This window comes from Staurois parvus, unplaced genomic scaffold (genome assembly GCF_062004578.1).
Source record: "Staurois parvus isolate SC_StPar_1 unplaced genomic scaffold, SC_StPar_1.0 ptg000213l, whole genome shotgun sequence".
NCBI classification, from domain to species: Eukaryota; Metazoa; Chordata; class Amphibia; order Anura; family Ranidae; genus Staurois; species Staurois parvus.
In genome coordinates, this window is record NW_028318009.1 from 2,668,504 (window position 1) to 2,686,777 (window position 18,274).

Here is an 18,274-nt window from a genome sequence, read left to right on the forward strand (position 1 = left end):
GCTTGAGTAGTGTGATTTCTCCATACCTTGTCTGGGCATGGTTTTGCGTGCCATGCCTTCGCCCGCATGAAAGAGGTGACCTGGTGCAAAGTTCAGTTGGATTCTACACGTTACGCTTCTGATCCATTTGTGCCTACCCATGTAGCCAGGGTATAGATGACATAAGCATGCTTGGGCGTGGCACAATATGAGTGGAGGAAGTTTGTTTGGACCCAGCTCGATATGAGCAAAGGAAGTCTGTTTAGACCCGGCTCAATATAAGCTGAGGAAGTTTGTTTAGACATGGTTCGATATAAATGGAGGAAGTTTGTCTGGACCCGGCTCAATATGAGAAGAGGAAGCTTGTTTGGACCCGGCTCAATATAAACGGAGGAAGTTTGTTTGGACCCAGCTCAATATGAGAGGAGGAAGTTTGTTTGGACCCGGCTCAATATAAACGGAGGAAGTTTGTTTGGACCCAGCTCAATATGAGAGGAGGAAGTTTGTTTGGACCCAGCTCAATATGAGAGGAGGAAGTTTGTTTGGACCAGACTCAATATGAGAGAAAGTTTGTTTGGACCCGGCTCAATATGAGAGGAGGAAGTTTGTTTGGACCCAGCTCAATATGAATGGAGGAAGTTTGTTTGGACCCGGCTCAATATGAGAGGAGGAAGTTTGTTTGGACCCAGCTCAATATGAGAGGAGGAAGTTTGTTTGGACCTGGCTCAATATGAGAGGAGGAAGTTTGTTTGGACCCAGCTCAATATGAGAGGAGGAAGTTTGTTTGGACCAGACTCAATATGAGAGAAAGTTTGTTTGGACCCGGCTCAATATGAGAGGAGGAAGTTTGTTTGGACCCAGCTCAATATGAATGGAGGAAGTTTGTTTGGACCCGGCTCAATATGAGAGGAGGAAGTTTGTTTGGACCCAGCTCAATATGAGAGGAGGAAGTTTGTTTGGACCTGGCTCAATATGAGAGGAGGAAGTTTGTTTGGACCCGGTTCAATCTGAGAGCTGGAAGTTTGTTTGGACGAGACTCAATATGAGAGGAGGAAGTTTGTTTGGACCCGGTTCAATCTGAGAGCTGGAAGTTTGTTTGGACGAGACTCAATATGAGAGGAGGAAGTTTGTTTGGACCCAGCTCAATATGAGAGGAGGAAGTTTGTTTGGACCCGGCTCAATATAAACGGAGGAAGTTTGTTTGGACCCAGCTCAATATGAGAGGAGGAAGTTTGTTTGGACCCAGCTCAATATGAGAGGAGGAAGTTTGTTTGGACCAGACTCAATATGAGAGAAAGTTTGTTTGGACCCGGCTCAATATGAGAGGAGGAAGTTTGTTTGGACCCAGCTCAATATGAATGGAGGAAGTTTGTTTGGACCCGGCTCAATATGAGAGGAGGAAGTTTGTTTGGACCCAGCTCAATATGAGAGGAGGAAGTTTGTTTGGACCTGGCTCAATATGAGAGGAGGAAGTTTGTTTGGACCCGGTTCAATCTGAGAGCTGGAAGTTTGTTTGGACGAGACTCAATATGAGAGGAGGAAGTTTGTTTGGACCCGGTTCAATCTGAGAGCTGGAAGTTTGTTTGGACGAGACTCAATATGAGAGGAGGAAGTTTGTTTGGACCCGGCTCAATATGAGGGGAGGAAGTTTGTTTGGACCCGGTTCAATCTGAGAGCTGGAAGTTTATTTGGACCCGGCTCAATATGAGAGGAGGAAGTTTGTTTGGACCCGGCTCTATATGAGAGGAGGAAGTTTGTTTGGACCCGGCTCAATATGAGAGGAGGAAGTTTGTTTGGACCCGGTTCAATCTGAGAGCTGGAAGTTTGTTTGGACGAGACTCAATATGAGAGGAGGAAGTTTGTTTGCACCTGGCTCAATATGAGAGGAGGAAGTTTGTTTGGACGAGACTCAATATGTGAGAAGGAAGTTTGTTTGCACCCAGCTCAATATGAGAGGAGGAAGTTTGTTTGGACCCGGTTCAATCTGAGAGCTGGAAGTTTGTTTGGGCGAGACTCAATATGAGAGGAGGAAGTTTGTTTGCACCTGGCTCAATATGTGAGGAGGACGTTTGTTTGGCCTGGCTCAATATGAGAGGAGGAAGTTTGTTTGGACCCGGTTCAATCTGAGAGCTGGAAGTTTGTTTGGACGAGACTCAATATGAGAGGAGGAAGTTTGTTTGGACCCGGTTCAATCTGAGAGCTGGAAGTTTGTTTGGACGAGACTCAATATGAGAGGAGGAAGTTTGTTTGGACCCGGCTCAATATGAGGGGAGGAAGTTTGTTTGGACCCGGTTCAATCTGAGAGCTGGAAGTTTATTTGGACCCGGCTCAATATGAGAGGAGGAAGTTTGTTTGGACCCGGCTCTATATGAGAGGAGGAAGTTTGTTTGGACCCGGCTCAATATGAGAGGAGGAAGTTTGTTTGGACCCGGTTCAATCTGAGAGCTGGAAGTTTGTTTGGACGAGACTCAATATGAGAGGAGGAAGTTTGTTTGCACCTGGCTCAATATGAGAGGAGGAAGTTTGTTTGGACGAGACTCAATATGTGAGAAGGAAGTTTGTTTGCACCCAGCTCAATATGAGAGGAGGAAGTTTGTTTGGACACGGTTCAATCTGAGAGCTGGAAGTTTGTTTGGGCGAGACTCAATATGAGAGGAGGAAGTTTGTTTGCACCTGGCTCAATATGTGAGGAGGACGTTTGTTTGGCCTGGCTCAATATGAGAGGAGGAAGTTTGTTTGGATGAGACTCAATATGTGAGAAGGAAGTTTGTTTGGACCCGGTTCAATCTGAGAGCTGGAAGTTTGTTTGGGCGAGACTCAATATGAGAGGAGGAAGTTTGTTTGGAGCCGGCTCAATATGAGAGGAGGAAGTTTGTTTGGACCCGGTTCAATCTGAGAGCTGGAAGTTTGTTTGGACGAGACTCAATATGAGAGGAGGAAGTTTGTTTGGACGAGACTCAATATGAGAGGAGGAAGTTTGTTTGGACGAGACTCAATATGAGAGGAGGAAGTTTGTTTGCACCCGGCTCAATATTAGAGGAGGAAGTTTGTTTGGACCCAGCATAAGGTGAGCACAGGAAGCCAGATTTTTTCTCAACCCTTCCCAGTTGCTCAGCTTGGGACCAGCATGCAGAATTTGATAACAAATGTGCAAAGCCAACTTAGTAGACACATACCAGGGTCAATTTAAACAGGAATCAATTCAGCTACCAGTATGTCTTTGGAGTGTAGAAAACTGGAGTACCCATATGGTCACAGGGAGAACATGCAAATTCCATGCAGATAAGGTTGGATATTTTTTGGCTTGCTCCCCTGACTTTTATTGTTGTTGTGTCTAGACCTCTTAGCAGTGGTGTGCCGCTTCCGTTTCCATTTATGTTCGAATACAATAGTCAGCAAGAGAGATTCCTCCATTTATGCTGTTCAGCATGGATGGCGGAATCCATTGATTTCTCCCATTTAGCCACTCGGGAAATGTGTATGGCTAGCCTTACACTAGTGTTATTAAAAAATACATTTACAAACTGTTACATATTGTTTTTTTTTTTTTTTTTTTCCGATTTTTTTGCTCTTGTTTATCAGTGCATGTTATGCAGATATCTCTTTTAATTATACAATACTGTATTAAATCAATGAAAAGCCGAATCTGATATCTATGGGCAATAGGAACACATACGCTGGCCATACACTAGTAGAATTTTGTTTGCAATTTTTAGTTTTTAGAATGCTTGTTTGATTTATTAATGGTTAGTGGAGTCCAATCAAAGTTTGTTTTTGATCACAATGACTAGACAATTTGAAGAAGGATGGAAATTTTTTCTTGGCGGAACAAATTTCTAACAATGTATGTGGTTATCTTTCGGGAAAATATATTCATTTCAAAAACGAATGTTAAAGGCAAACAAATTGTTGAAGTAGGTCATCAAAGGTGTCAAGAATTTTTGTACAATCTACTAGCCAGTTTTATGATTAATATTGGGTTTTACCCACATGGAAGGAAAATATGTTTTAAAAATATTCTTCCCAAATATATTGACATATATATATATACTGTATGTTGAAATGCATTATTATTACAAAATATATGAAAAATATTTTTAAAAATACATTTTCAAATATACTGTATGTCCTTAACCACTTGCCGTCCACCTGCTGTTTATAAATGGCAGGGCGGTGGCACTCCAGGTGCGGGTTGCCGTTCATAAACGGCACCAACCATTTCTAGCTGTGTGCGGTCCCTGGGAGCGAGCAGCACCGCGATCCGGTGCCTGCTGTGTCCTCCAGACACAGTGGAACACCGATCATTGGACGGGACCTCTGTACGAGGTCCCGATCGTATGGTCGCTGATTGGCCAATCAGTGATCACATGCAAAGTAGTAAGCAAGATGTCACTTGTGACATCATTGCTTACTACGTGTGAAATCTGTGAATGATCACAGAGGTCACATGGTACAAGGCTATTCACAACAGCCTTGTACCATGTGACAAGCTGTGACCAATCACAGCTCACTCAGTAGTTATCAATGGTTGCAAGAATGCAGACAGAGAGAAAGAGAAATGATTGCTTTTACATCCTATATGGGTGTAAAAGCAATCAGTGTAAAAAAAAAAATCTTCATCACCCCCCCACAAGTAGTACAGTGTCACCATGGTGACACTGTACTGCTAGGGTGACAGTATGTAAAAAAAAAAAAAAAACATAAATAATAATATAAAAAAAAAATAAAAATGTAAAACAAATGTTTAAAAATTATAATTTTTGGTTATAAACTAATTTGGCTTATTTTTGTTTTTACTAAAAATATAACGGAATACATTTCGGCCAAGATTTATGATGAAAGATTATTTATTTGCAAAATTTTATAAGAAAAACACTTTTTTTCAACATTTGTGGACGTTTTCATTTACATAGCAAAAAAAAATAAAAATCCCAGCGGTGAATAAATACCACCAAAATAAAGCTTTATCTGTCTCAAAAAAATGGTAAAAGATTCATATGGGTACAGTGTTGCATGACCGCGCAATTGTCATTCAAAGTGTGATAGCGCTGAAAGCTGAAAATTGCCCTGGACAGGAAGGGGGTGAAAGTGTCTGGGCAGGAAATGGTTAAAAATACATTCAATCTACATTTTTGGAATGCATTTACAAATATATGTAAAAATATATCTTAAAATGACTTTTTATATATCAAAAAAAATCTGAAAAATATATTTAAAAAAAAAATATTTTGCATATATTTTGTAATACATAAAAATGCATTTCAACATGCAGTATATATATATATATATATATATATATATATGTGTGTGTGTGTATATATATATATATATATATATATATATATATATATATATATATAATGAAGTATATTGAATACTGCCAAAATTGTAGTATTTCAAATATATGTCAATATATTTTGGAAGGATATTTTTAAAATATATTTCAAATATATTTTTCTTCCATTTGTGTAAAATTGTAGTTATCCCAATGTAATCTAATTGGAATATTTCTCTGTGATGATCTATAGGGTTCATGTGGGTCATGCTGGGCTTTTAGCTCAGTAGGGGCTCTGGAAGGCCAGCTAAAGAAGACAACGGGAAAATTGGTGGTTCTCAGTCCTCAGAACCTGGTTGACTGTGTAAAGAAGAATGATGGATGTGGAGGAGGTTACATGACCAATGCATTTGAGTACGTGAGGGACAATAAAGGCATTGACTCAGAAACAGCCTATCCATATGTTGGAGAGGTAAGAACTCTAAACCCATTAGTAAAATTTTCATATAAGCTTTACCATGTATGTGATACCTTCAAAAGTTGTTTTTATTATTTTTAAATCTGCAGCTTTAATTCAAATAGTTGGTGTTTCTACCATAAAAGTCCTTCTTCAGGTGCTTCCTGCTATAGGGTGACACCTGTTTCCTTGTATCTCCCAACTGTGCTCCCGTTTTGTCACCCTATCACAGAAGCCTTGCAAGTAGGCAGGCCAACTAACCTTACACAAGGCATGGTCAACCATCAGTAGTCAGTAATCTGGTGTAGACCAGTCATGTGCAGCCCATCCTGGAGTAAATGCATCTTGTTGGGAAGTGGCTGAAAGAGGCTGGAGATGACCTGAAAATAGGTAAAAACAGTGTTTTATGAAAAAAAACAGCAAAAGTAGTAGTTTTTGATATGCAGTCATTTAGTAAACTAAATATTACCCCACGATGGTTTAAATCTACTTTAGAAAAGTATTTGTGAATTCAGAGTAGACCCCCATGCTTCCTCTGAAAAGTGGGCTTTTAATAAATGCATGGCATAAGAGGCTGAGCTTGCACAAAGGATCATTGTTAGATCATTGCTGGTCCAGCCAAGGTTTCTTTTTGATGGACTACAGAACACCTCCCTCTTTACACATCTCTATATCATAATGGGAAGGGTCCTGTAGTCCAGTTGAGAACTCAGATGGGGCCTACAATACTGCTTGGGATTTCAGTACACCAGAGGTAGAGTTGTCTAGGACTAGGTGATCACTACATTTCTGTACTTGTAGCATTTTAAGGAGACAAGACTGAGTACAATGTACAGGTATTGCAGGTATGTACTGAGGAGGTAAAACAACATGGGATTGCTTATGTATTATGTATGTGTATGTTTTCTCAGATGCTTTGTTACACTTAATCCTGCCATTCTCAATCAGGTTTCATGGAACTCTAGGATTTCTCCAGAGGATGTTAGGAGTTCGTTATGAGCAGTTTCCACCTCCCAGATAAATTACCACTGATGCCATTTTAGCAATCTGTGAGGGGATATTTTTCCACTGATCATCAATTTAAGGAGCATTCTCTCCACTAACCACCAATGTAAGGAGTAAACATTCTTCCCACTGACCACCAATCTAAGGGGCATTCTTCCCACTGACCACCAATGTATGGAGCATTCTTCCCACTGAACACCATTGTAAGGGGCATTCTTCCCACTGACCATCAATGTAAGGCACATTCTTCCCACTAACCACCAATGTAAGGAGAATTCTTCCCACTGACCACCAATGTAAGAAGAATTCTTCCCACTGACCACCAATGTAAGGGCCATTCTTCCCACTGACCACCAATGTACGGAGAATTCTTCCCACTGACCACCAATGTAAGGGACATTCTTCCAGCTGACCATCAATGTAAAGGACATTCTTCTCATTGACCAGCAATATAAAGAGCATTATTCCCAATGAGTACCAATGTAAGGGTCATTCTTCCCAGTGACCACCATTGTAAGAGTCATTCTTCCCACTGATCACCAATGTAAGGGAAATTCTTCCCATTGACCACCAATGTAAGGAGCATTCTTCCCATTGACCCCCAATGTAAAAGGTATTCTTCCCAATGCCACCAATGTAAGGGGCAGTCTTTTTACTGACCACCAATGTAAGGGGCATTCTTCCAACTGACCACCAATGTACGGAGCATTCTTTCCACTGACCACCAATGTAAGGGACATTCTTCCAACTGTCCATCAATATAAAGAGCATTCTTCCCAATGAGTACCAATGTAAGGAGCATTCTTCCCACTGACCACCAATGTAAGCATTCTTCCCACTGACCACCAATGTAAGGGACATTCTTCCCTCTGACCCCCAATGTAAGGGGCATTCTTCCCACTGATCACCAATGTAAGGAGCATTCTTCCCACTGACCACCAATGTAAGGAGTATTCTTCTCACTAACCATCATGCCAACCATGCTCCCCATGTTAAATAGGTTAAGATCAGTTTAGACCCAATAACTCACATGTAACATTTGTTCTTCCCAGGACCAGACCTGTAACTACACCACAGCAGGCAAAGCTGCTAAATGTAAATCCTACAAAGAAGTCCTGGAGGGCAGTGAGAAGGCGCTGAAGAAGGCAGTAGGCACGGTTGGGCCTATCTCAGTGGGCATAGATGCCAGTTTGTCCACCTTTCAGTTTTACAATAAAGGTGAGTTTGTTTTACTAATAATAAATAAAAAAACGGGAGCAGTAGCAGCCAATCAGAATTTAGCTTTTATTCTCAAACCATGTGGGTTATAACTGCTATTTAAAAATTGTCCCCATTATGTATTAGGATTTATGCCGTGCTGTCCATGCTGTCCATAGAACCGCTCTAACCTGGCCCGGACTGACAAACTGGCATTTCTGGCATTTCCTAATGGGTGTGGCTACACAGGTCTATGGTTAATGTTAAAAATATTATAGAGAATAATCTGACGTGGGCCTCTCACAACTCCTGTAGTACTGGTCCAAAAAATAAAAAATAACCCCCCCGCGGGCAATTGGTGCCTTCCTAAGTGCTAACAGCACACTGTGATTCGCTGATGTGTTTTGTAATGCTTCTTTGTGCATTGCAAATAAATACAGGCAAGCTGCACCAACGCACTTGTATGGTGTGATCAGGGCACATAGAGAACAATGGTTTTCTTGGTTTCAGCCTACATGGATCAGCTCCTGGGATGTCCATGTCACACATCCCAGGAGGCGGCAGCAGTCTCTACATCACAGGAGTCAAACACAAAGCCCGCAGGCTGAATCCGGCCATCCAGGCCATTACATGTAGTCCTTGCACCTCTCCTGCAGGTACCACCTTGTCTCTACCCCCATCCCGTCTCAGCAGTCGGCAGCAGAGAGGTGAATAGAACTCCTCTGCCAAATCCTGCACTTCTCAGTGCAGCTGCAGCACCCCCCCCATCTCTGCCTCCCCTGGTCTCGGCATTCAGCAGACTCTGGTAACTGACTCCACTCCTCCTCTGGTCCTCCTCCAGACCCTGCACTTTCTGCTTTCCAGCTCTGCTCCCAAAGGCGGTGTACAGTGATGTTAGGGAGTGTGGGGGATTCTTGACATCTGATGCAATAGGTGGTGGGGTGCTCCGGACATCTAGTCTTACAGATACAACCAGCCCCTTTGAGGGCAACCATAATGCTAATACGGCCCACGATAAAATGAAGTTTGACACCCCTGGTCTACATCATTCTCACCTAGCCCAGAAAGCAGGAAGTACTTGGCATCTAATCTAATAAATATTACAGAAATTGGTGAACTGTTCTGCCACTGTATAAGAGGGAGGGGGAGGAAACATCAGAGATAACGTTCTTTTAATGAGTGGCGGTCCACTTTAAGGACAAAGCATGTGACATTTATTTATTTATTTTTGTCTGCAGATTGAAGTAAACAGGCAATATTTCATAACATTAATACAAAATATTTTGAGTAGTTATACTATTTATAGATCCCTTTTATGTATGACAGGGGTGTCCATCTCCATTTCATCGCGGGCCATATCAGCATTACGGTTGTCCTCAAAGGGCTGGTTGTATCTGGTGGCACCCCCCCATTACATCAGATGTCAAGAATCCCACACCCTCCCTAACATCGCCATGCACACCCTTTGGGGGCAGAGCTGGAAAGCAGAACATGCAGGGTCTGGAGGAGGACCAGAGGAGGAGTGGAGTCAGTTACCAGAGTCTGCAGAATGCTGAGACCAGGGGAGGCAGAGATGAGGGGGTGCTGCAGCTGCACTGAGAGGTGAAGGATTTCTCCTCTCTGCTACTGAGTGCTGAGACAAGGTGGGGGCGGAGAAAATGGCCAAGGTGCAAGGGCCACATGAAATGGCCTGGAGGGCTGGATTCGGCCTGCTGGCCTTGTGTTTGACACCTGATGGGCTGCCATCTAGTGATGATTTCAGAGTATACAGGCCAGGGGCGGACTGACTATTTGGAAACTCGGGCAATGCCCAAGGGCCTGGGGTCAGTAGGGGGCCCCATGAGATGCCCCATGGTACCTTTTTAATAGAGTTTTTGGAGTTTGGGCAAGGACACAGGGGCCCCATGATCCCCTATTGCCCGGGGGCCCCATGATTTGTCAGTCCACCCCTGATACAGGCTATATATTTATATAGCCCTTTTATAAGTGATGCTGGGCTGCCATCTAGTGGTTGTTTTAGAGTAAGCACTCAACAATGGGATTTATTGCTGGTTAATATTTATCTTCCAATTATTATGATCCAAGTGATCCCTAGATTTCCTTGAAATCCTCTGATCCAGGTGTAATTGCTAAGACCTCTTGAATTTCTGTAGACCTGTTTATGGACAGCACAGCTTTCTCTATTAAATAATGCCTGTGGGTGCCAAAAAAAACCTTCCATTGAACATGAAAAGAGCTTGGTCTACTGAACACTGTGTCTTTGGTTGTTGAAAGTCTTTGTAAACTTAATCCCATGGGGCCCCCTACTGACCCCGGGCCCTCGGGCAGTGCCCGAGTTTCCAAATGGTCAGTCTGCCCCTGCTACTGGCACATGTATATAGGGCATATTTCCCCAGACATGCCATTTTCACGTTTGGGAAGGTAATGTACAGCACAGCTCAGACTGGGAGAGGTTAGTGTAGGAGGGGATTCTGGAAAATAATGATGTCTTCTTCTGAATTATTACATGCGTTTTCTTTTGTACTCCCAAACCAGGCATATATTATGACCCAGAATGTAATGCGGAAGCTATTAACCATGCTGTGCTTGCTGTCGGCTATGGAGTCCAGAAGAAATCCAAGTACTGGATTGTCAAGAACAGGTACTATACCTAGTGCAAGCCAGCCATGCTGAATATTTGTAATCAGTGTGATTTTATTAATGTCTTTTTATTGACATGAACCTCGCATGCATTTTTGGCGTCTTAAAGATGAATTTCAGGCATTGGTATATTTTTATACAGTCACATTGGACCAACGTATATATGAATATACCACGCCTGACTGATGCCCTTGGAAGCTGAAATGACGTAACCAGGGGCGGACTGACCATTTAGAAACTAGGGCACTGCCTCAGGGCCCAGGGTCAGTAGGGGGCCCCATGAGATACCCCTGGTACCTTTTTCATAGGCTTTTTTGAGTTTGGGCAAGGACACATGGGCCCCATGATCCCCTATTGCCCGGGGGCCCCATGAGTTGTCAGTTCGCCCCTGGACATAACCCATTACCATCCAGAGGATTCCCCCCCCCCCCCTTCCTGACGAGGCCATTTTTTGCGATACGGCACTGTGTTACTTTAACTGACAATTGCGCGGTCATGCAATGCTGCACCCAAATGAAATTTACGTCCTTTTTTTCCCACAAATATAACTTTCTTTCAGTGGTATTTGATTGCCTTTGCTTTTTTTATTTTTTTTGCGCTATAAACGAAAAAAGACCGACAATTTTGAAAAAAAAAACAATATTTTTTGCTATAAATCATATCCAATAAAAAAAGTAAAAAAAAACACATTTTGTCATACGTTTAGGCCAAAATGTATTCTGCTCCGTGTCTTTGCTAAAACAAAAACCCCAATACGTGTAAATGAATTGGTTTACGTGAAAGTTCTAGTGTTTAGAAATGGCGGAATAGATACTGGAATCTTTTTAAATTTTTACTAGTAATGGCGGCGATCAGAGACTTATAGCGAGACTGCGGCGGGCATTCTGACAACGCTGCACCCAAATGAAATTTACGTCCTTTTTTTCCCCCACATATTGTATATGTATACATATATCTCAAACTGTATATCCCCGAGTGGAAAATATATATATGCGATGCAAATACCATGTATGTATAATCAACTCTTTGAATATAAACCGCACTCTCAATGGTGTATAGTAAATATAAATACAAGTAAATAAATAGGTATGTGAACAAATAAACCATATAAAGCTGCTACTTTCTTCTATAAATAAAAAATGTGACAAAAATAATATTTAGAAAATCCCAAAATATATGCAGTGCTCGTATATTTTGGGATTTTCAAAATATTATTTTGGTAACAATATATATATATATGTATACAGTATACAGATATACAGTGGGGCAAAAAAGTATTTAGTCAGCCACCAATTGTACAAGTTCTCCCACTTAAAAAGATGAGAGAGGCCTGTAATTGGCATCATAGGTAGACCTCAACTATGAGAGACAAAATGAGAAAACAAATCCAGACAATCACTTTGGCTGATCTGGAAAGAATTTATTTGCAAATTATGGTGGAAAATAAGTATTTGGTCAATATCAAAAGTTCATCTCAATACTTTGTTATATGCCCTTTGTTGGCAATGACAGAGGTCAAACGTTTCCTGTAAGTCTTCACAAGGTTGGCACACACTGTTGCTGGTATGTTGGCCCATCCTCCATGCAGATCTCCTCTAGAGCAGTGATTTTTTGGGGCTGTCACTGGGCAACACGGACTTTCAACTTCCTCCAAAGGTTTTCTATGGGGTTGAGATCTGGAGACTGGCTGGGCCACTCCAGGACCTTGAAATGCTTCTTACGAAGCCACTCCTTCATTGCCCGGGTGGTATGTTTGGGATCATTGTCATGTTGGAAGACTCAGCCACGTTTCATCTTCAATGCCCTTGCTGATGGAAGGAGGTTTGCACTCAAAATCTCACGATACATGGCCCCATTCATTCTGTCCTGTACATGGATCAGTCATCCTGGTCCCTTTGCGGAGAAACCGCCCCAAAGCATGATGTTGCCACCCCCATGCTTCACAGTAGGTATGGTGTTCTTTGGATGCAACTCCGCATTTTCTCTCCTCCAAACACGACGAGTTGTGTTTCTACCAAACTGTTCTATTTTGGTTTCATCTGACCATATGACATTCTCCCAATCCTCTTCTGGATCATCCAAATGCTCTCTAGCAAACCTCAGATGGGCCCGGACATGTACTGGCTTAAGCAGGGGGACACGTCTGGCACTGCAGGATCTGAGTCCCTGGCGGCGTAGTGTGTTACCGATGGTAGCCTTTGTTACGTTGGTCCCAGCTCTCTGCAGGTCATTCACTAGGTCCCCCCGTGTGGTCCTGGGATTTTTGCTCACCGTTCTTGTGATCATTTTGACCCCACGGGGTGGGATCTTGCGTGGAGCCCCAGATCGAGGGAGATTATCAGTGGTCTTGTATGTCTTCCATTTTCTAATTATTGCTCCCACAGTTGATTTGTTCACACCAAGCTGCTTGCCTATTGCAGATTCAGTCTTCGCAGCCTGGTGCAGGTCTACAATTTTGTTTCTGGTGTCCTTCGACAGCTCTTTGGTCTTCACCATAGTGGAGTTTGGAGTGTGACTGTTGGAGGTTGTGGACAGGTGTCTTTTATACTGATAACAAGTTCAAACAGGTGCCATTGATACAGGTAATGAGTGCAGGACAGAGGAGCCTCTTAAAGAAGAAGGTACAGGTCTGTGAAAGCCAGAAATCTTGCTTGTTTGTAGGTGACCAAATACTTATTTTCCACCATAATTTGCAAATAAATTCTTTCCAAATCAGCCAATGTGATTGTCTGGATTTTTTTCTCATTTTGTCTCTCATAGTTGAGGTCTACCTATGATGCCAATTACAGGCCTCTCTCATCTTTTTAAGTGGGAGAACTTGCACAATTGGTGGTGACTAAATACTTTTTTGCCCCACTGTACATATATGTGTGTATAATGTTTCTATTAGTAATGCTGGTCCTGTACTGTATAGACATGTCATCCAATTCTTTTCTCCCCACAGCTGGGGCGAGGATTGGGGTGATAAAGGCTACATCCTAATGGCCAAAGACAAGAAGAATGCTTGTGGCATCGCCAACCTCGCCAGCTACCCCCTGATGTGACACCACACAGACCGGTCATCTTCTCTACCCACCCAATGTCCTTTTTAGCCTGTATTTCTTTGAATGAGCACTCAGCCCGGGTTCACATATGTGCGGTACGGTATATCGCATGTGATTCGCACAGGAACCGCACCGCATTCCTGTACATATCACATGCGATTTGTGTGCGGTGCGATCGGAGTTATACATCTTGTCTGGCTCTATTCGCACCCCACCAAAAACACGCAGGACCCTTTTTGGGTCCGCACTAGAATCTGATCGCATGGGTATTCACACCTATGCGATCCAATTCTGCACATCGCACCGCGTTTTGCGGACTGCTTTTGGGGTGTTGTTAACTTAACATACGCACCCACAGCGGTTCGCATGAACGGGGTGCGATTCTGATGCGATTTTGGAATTCGCACTGAAAACGCTGCAAATTCCGCAGCGCATCAGTGTGAACCCGGGCTCGGTGTCACTGAGTAGTCACACAGATATCAATGTTTACACACCTTTGCCTTTATGTAATTCCAATCACTAAAATCTCCTATAGGGCTCTTCCATTTACGGCTGAATAGAGTCAAATCCTCCTGTTGTCGTGGCATATCGCGCAATTTAACCCACTGACAGGCATTGCAGAATGCGCTGTGCCTGGCTATACACGGATAACCACGAGCACTCCAGTTTTCATGGTGTAGATGTATTTTTCAAAGCGTAAAATGTAACATTTTCAAAAATACGCCGTGTGTGTAAACACCATTGCCTGGGGTTATGCGCCTATAGCCGAACACAGCATATCCAGCAATGCATGTCATTGGGCTTAATTATGCCACCGCAATGGCTCCCAGTGACCGTGACAACGGGCGGAGTTTACACGGTATGGCCGTACACAAGAGCCCATAAACTGTTAATGTCATTACAAGTATTTTTTAATAAATTAACTCAATTGCTCTCATTCAAAATAATACCCGTTGATCCTGCCATGAAAGTCCTTGTTCAGATGCTTCCTGTTATTGCTCTGTTTTCCAATTGTGCTTCTGTGTTGTCTCCCTCTCACATGGGCTTCTTATCAGGGCCGGATCTAGGGGGGTCCTGGGGAGGCCTGTGCCCCCCCCCCCATATTTTACTTGTGCCCCCCCTAGATCTCTGAGAGTGCATCCACTGATCCATGAGCTAATCTGATGCAGAGAGTTGATGTAAGGGGGAACTCTTATGGGGGCAATCCATGTAAGGGGGCACTCTGATGGGGACACTAGATGTAAGGGGGCACTCTGATAGGGATCCTGATGTAAGGGAGCACTCTGATAGGGACATCTAATGCAAGGGGGCACTCTGATGGGGACACCTGATGTAAGGGAGCACTCTGATGGGGACACCAGATGTAAGGGGGCACTCTGATAGGGATCCTGATGTAAGGGGGCACTCTGATAGGGACATCTAATGTAAGGGGGCATTCTGATGGGGACGCCTGATGTAAGGGGTCACTGTGATGGGGATCCTGATGTAAGGGGGCACTGTGATAGGGACATCTAATGTAAGTGGACACTCTGATGCGAATCTCGATGTAAGGGAGCACTCTGATGGGAACCTGATGTAAGGAGCCCTCTTATGGGGGCAATCCATGTAAGGGGCACTCTGATGGGGACACCTGATGTAAGGGGGCACTTTGATAGGGACATCTGATGTAAGGTGGCACTCTGATAGGGACATCTGATGTAAGTAAACACTCTGATGGGAAGCTGATGTAAGGGGGCACTCTGATGGGGACACCTGATGTAAGGGGGCACACTGATGGGGACACCTGATGTATGGGGGCACACTGATGGGGATCCTGATGTAAGGGGGCACTCTGATGGGGATCCTGATGCAAGGGGACACTCTGATGGGGATCCTGATGTATGGGGGCACTCTGAAGGGGATCCTGATGTATGGGGGCACTCTGATGGGAATCCTGATGTAAGAAGGCACTCTAATGGGAACCTGATGTAGAGGGGGACTCTGATGAGTAGTCATAATGTAAAGAGAAACCAGATGAGTAGTCATAATGTAACCAGAAGACAAAATAGCCTAAAACATTCACCCAGAAGACAAAATAGCCTAAAACATTCAACCAGAAGACAAAATAGCCTAAAACATTCAACCAGAAGAGAAAATAGCCTAAAACATTCAACCAGAAGAGAAAATAACTTAACACCCTAGTCTAACAACATCTGACCAAAAAAGCCTAAAACAGTCACAAAATAACTTTTTGGCTGTAAGACAAAATAGCCTACAGTAATAGCCCACCAACATTCGATCAGAAGACAGACCAGCCCGAGAACATTCGACCAGAAGAGAAAATTACTTAAAGCCCTAGTCTAACAACATCTGACCAAATATAGCCTAAAACAGTTAAAAAATAAGTTTTTGACAAGAAGACAAAATAACCTACAGTAATAGCCTACCAGCATTCGATCAGAAGATAGACTAGCCTGAGAACATTCGACCAGAAGAGAAAATAGCCCAAAACAGAAGCTTTCACCAAAATAGGTCTAAAACAATAGCAGAAGAACTTTTGACTAGAAGATAAAATATCCTAAAGCCCAACAACATTCAGAAGGCATAACAGCCTAAAGCAATAGCCTAACAACTGTTGACCTGAAGAGAAAATACCTTAATAAGCTGCTATACATATTACATTTACTGCCAAACTTTTCAAATATTTCCTAGTTGGCATGGGTGATCGATCTATCTGTACTGGACAAGTGATCACTGAAATCAGCCTAACCTCACTGCCACAGTCATACCCAGTGCAGGACACAGAAGCCTCAGGAGAGAAGCAGAACATGCCCCTCCCCCATGGCGGTGTCACAGAAAATCGTATATATGGAATCATTTAAAGGTCACATTCAGTTTAAAATATAGGATATGTATGAATGGACTAGGAAGTATTTTTTTTTAGAATTTTTCAGAATTATTTCTGCTTTGTAAAATCCAAGTATCCCTTTCACACCTAAGCGTTTTCCGCAGCATTTTGCAGAAACGCAGTACGGTCCATTTAACATGATTTTCTATGGGACGTGTTCACATCTATGCGTTTTCACCCCGGTGCATTTTTTGAAAAGGGTCAGGAACGTTTTTGAACGCAAAAAAAGTTGTGTTTTTGGTTTAATAGACTTCAATGGAAGCGCTGCAGAAAAGCTTGTATTGCGTTTTTACCGTGTTTTTGATGTGTTTTGCATTTTAAGTCTTCCTAGCAACAAGAAAAAAAAAATGCAGCAAAACGCAATGCAGAAACGGCTCAAACGCAACCTGCATAGGTGTGACTTTGCACCAAAATCGCATGTGATTTGCACAGGAATGCGGTGCAGTTCCTGTGCGAATCACATGCGATTTATTGCACCGCATGTATGTGTACCCAGTCTCAATGCAAGGCACTGTTTACCTTGTTTTCCAATTTTTTTTTTAAACTGTATTGAAATGTCAGACTGGGGCTGTGCCAAAACCACCGTGTAATGCACTGGGCTGCAGTGCTGCAGGTGCTTAAGGGTTAAAACAGGTGATATATCACCTCCTATCCGCCTGTCAAATGCCTTTTAAAAGTGATCAGCTAGGGATCACTCTTCAGAGGGACTGACAGCCACAAGTGTAAATGAGCCATAAGAGTCGGGCACTCTTGGATTTCAAACTTTTATGTCATTTTTGGATATTGATGATGCTGACTTTTATTTTATGTAATAGGATTTTTTGCAATGTGATCAATAAATGTTTAATAGGAAAAATAAAACGATAAATGTCTCTGGTTTCTTTTTCTTTAACCGCTTTCTCACCGCCCTATAGCAGATATACTGCTACAGGGCGGCACCTGTGCGCAAAATCACGTATATATATATATGTGATTTTGCATTTCTGGGTAGGGGGCGTGCACGAGCCGCACGCTATTCACGGCCCCTGTTGTCAATCACCGGGTCCCGGCTGGTGATTAATTGCCGGAACCCCGTGATCACCGAGCATTACCAACGGGGGAGAGAACCGTATGTAAACAATACAGTTCTCTCCCCTGTCAGCTCCTGCACACTGCTTTGTACGGCTCTGCATAGCAGAGCCGTACAAAGCAGTGTGCCTACAGTGTAAAGCACACACACAGCCCACAGAAAAACACACACAGCACACAGTTGACCCTTTGATCCCCCCACATGTTAACCCCTTCCTGCCCAGTGCCATTAGTACAGTGTCAGTGCTTTTTGTTAGCACTGATCACTGTATTGGTGTCACTGGGGATGTCAGTGACACCAAGTCAGGTCCCCCTAGTGTCAGAATGACCACCGCAGTATAAGTCGCTGATCGCCACCTTTACTAGTAAAAAAAAATCCCAGTATATATACACATATGTAAACACTATAACTTTCACGTAAACCAATTAATTTACACGTATTGGGATTTTTTTTTTTTTAGCAAAGACATGGAGCAGAATACATTTTGGCCCGAATTTATGATGAAATTTGATTTTTTAAATTCCCCTAAAATTACTTGCTTCTATGGCATGCTGGGTTCAATACTTTCTGAGACTTTGACCCAGAAGAAGCATGCAGATCAGTAACATCAGAGCAAAGTCAGAACTTCAGCCCTGGTTCACACTGATGCGGTGCGGAATTCGCGTTTTCTGTGTGAATTCCGCACCGGATCACAATCGCACCCCGTTCATGCGAATCGCTG

The 18,274-nt window shown here is 43.0% G+C and overlaps 1 protein-coding gene across 1 annotated transcript in view; it reads left to right on the forward strand.

The window, feature by feature from the left end:
* The window catches only part of LOC149461001 (cathepsin K-like), a 51,256-nt gene extending 33,904 nt beyond the window's left edge, over window positions 1-17,352 (forward strand). Inside the window, exons 5-8 of the mRNA XM_089678960.1 lie at window positions 5,508-5,726; window positions 7,769-7,934; window positions 10,449-10,554; window positions 13,498-17,352. Of these exons, the coding sequence (XP_089535086.1) occupies window positions 5,508-5,726; window positions 7,769-7,934; window positions 10,449-10,554; window positions 13,498-13,597 (591 nt within the window). The 3' untranslated portion in view covers window positions 13,598-17,352. The remainder of the gene's footprint in view (window positions 1-5,507; window positions 5,727-7,768; window positions 7,935-10,448; window positions 10,555-13,497) is intronic.
* Window positions 17,353-18,274: the final 922 nt, after the last annotated feature.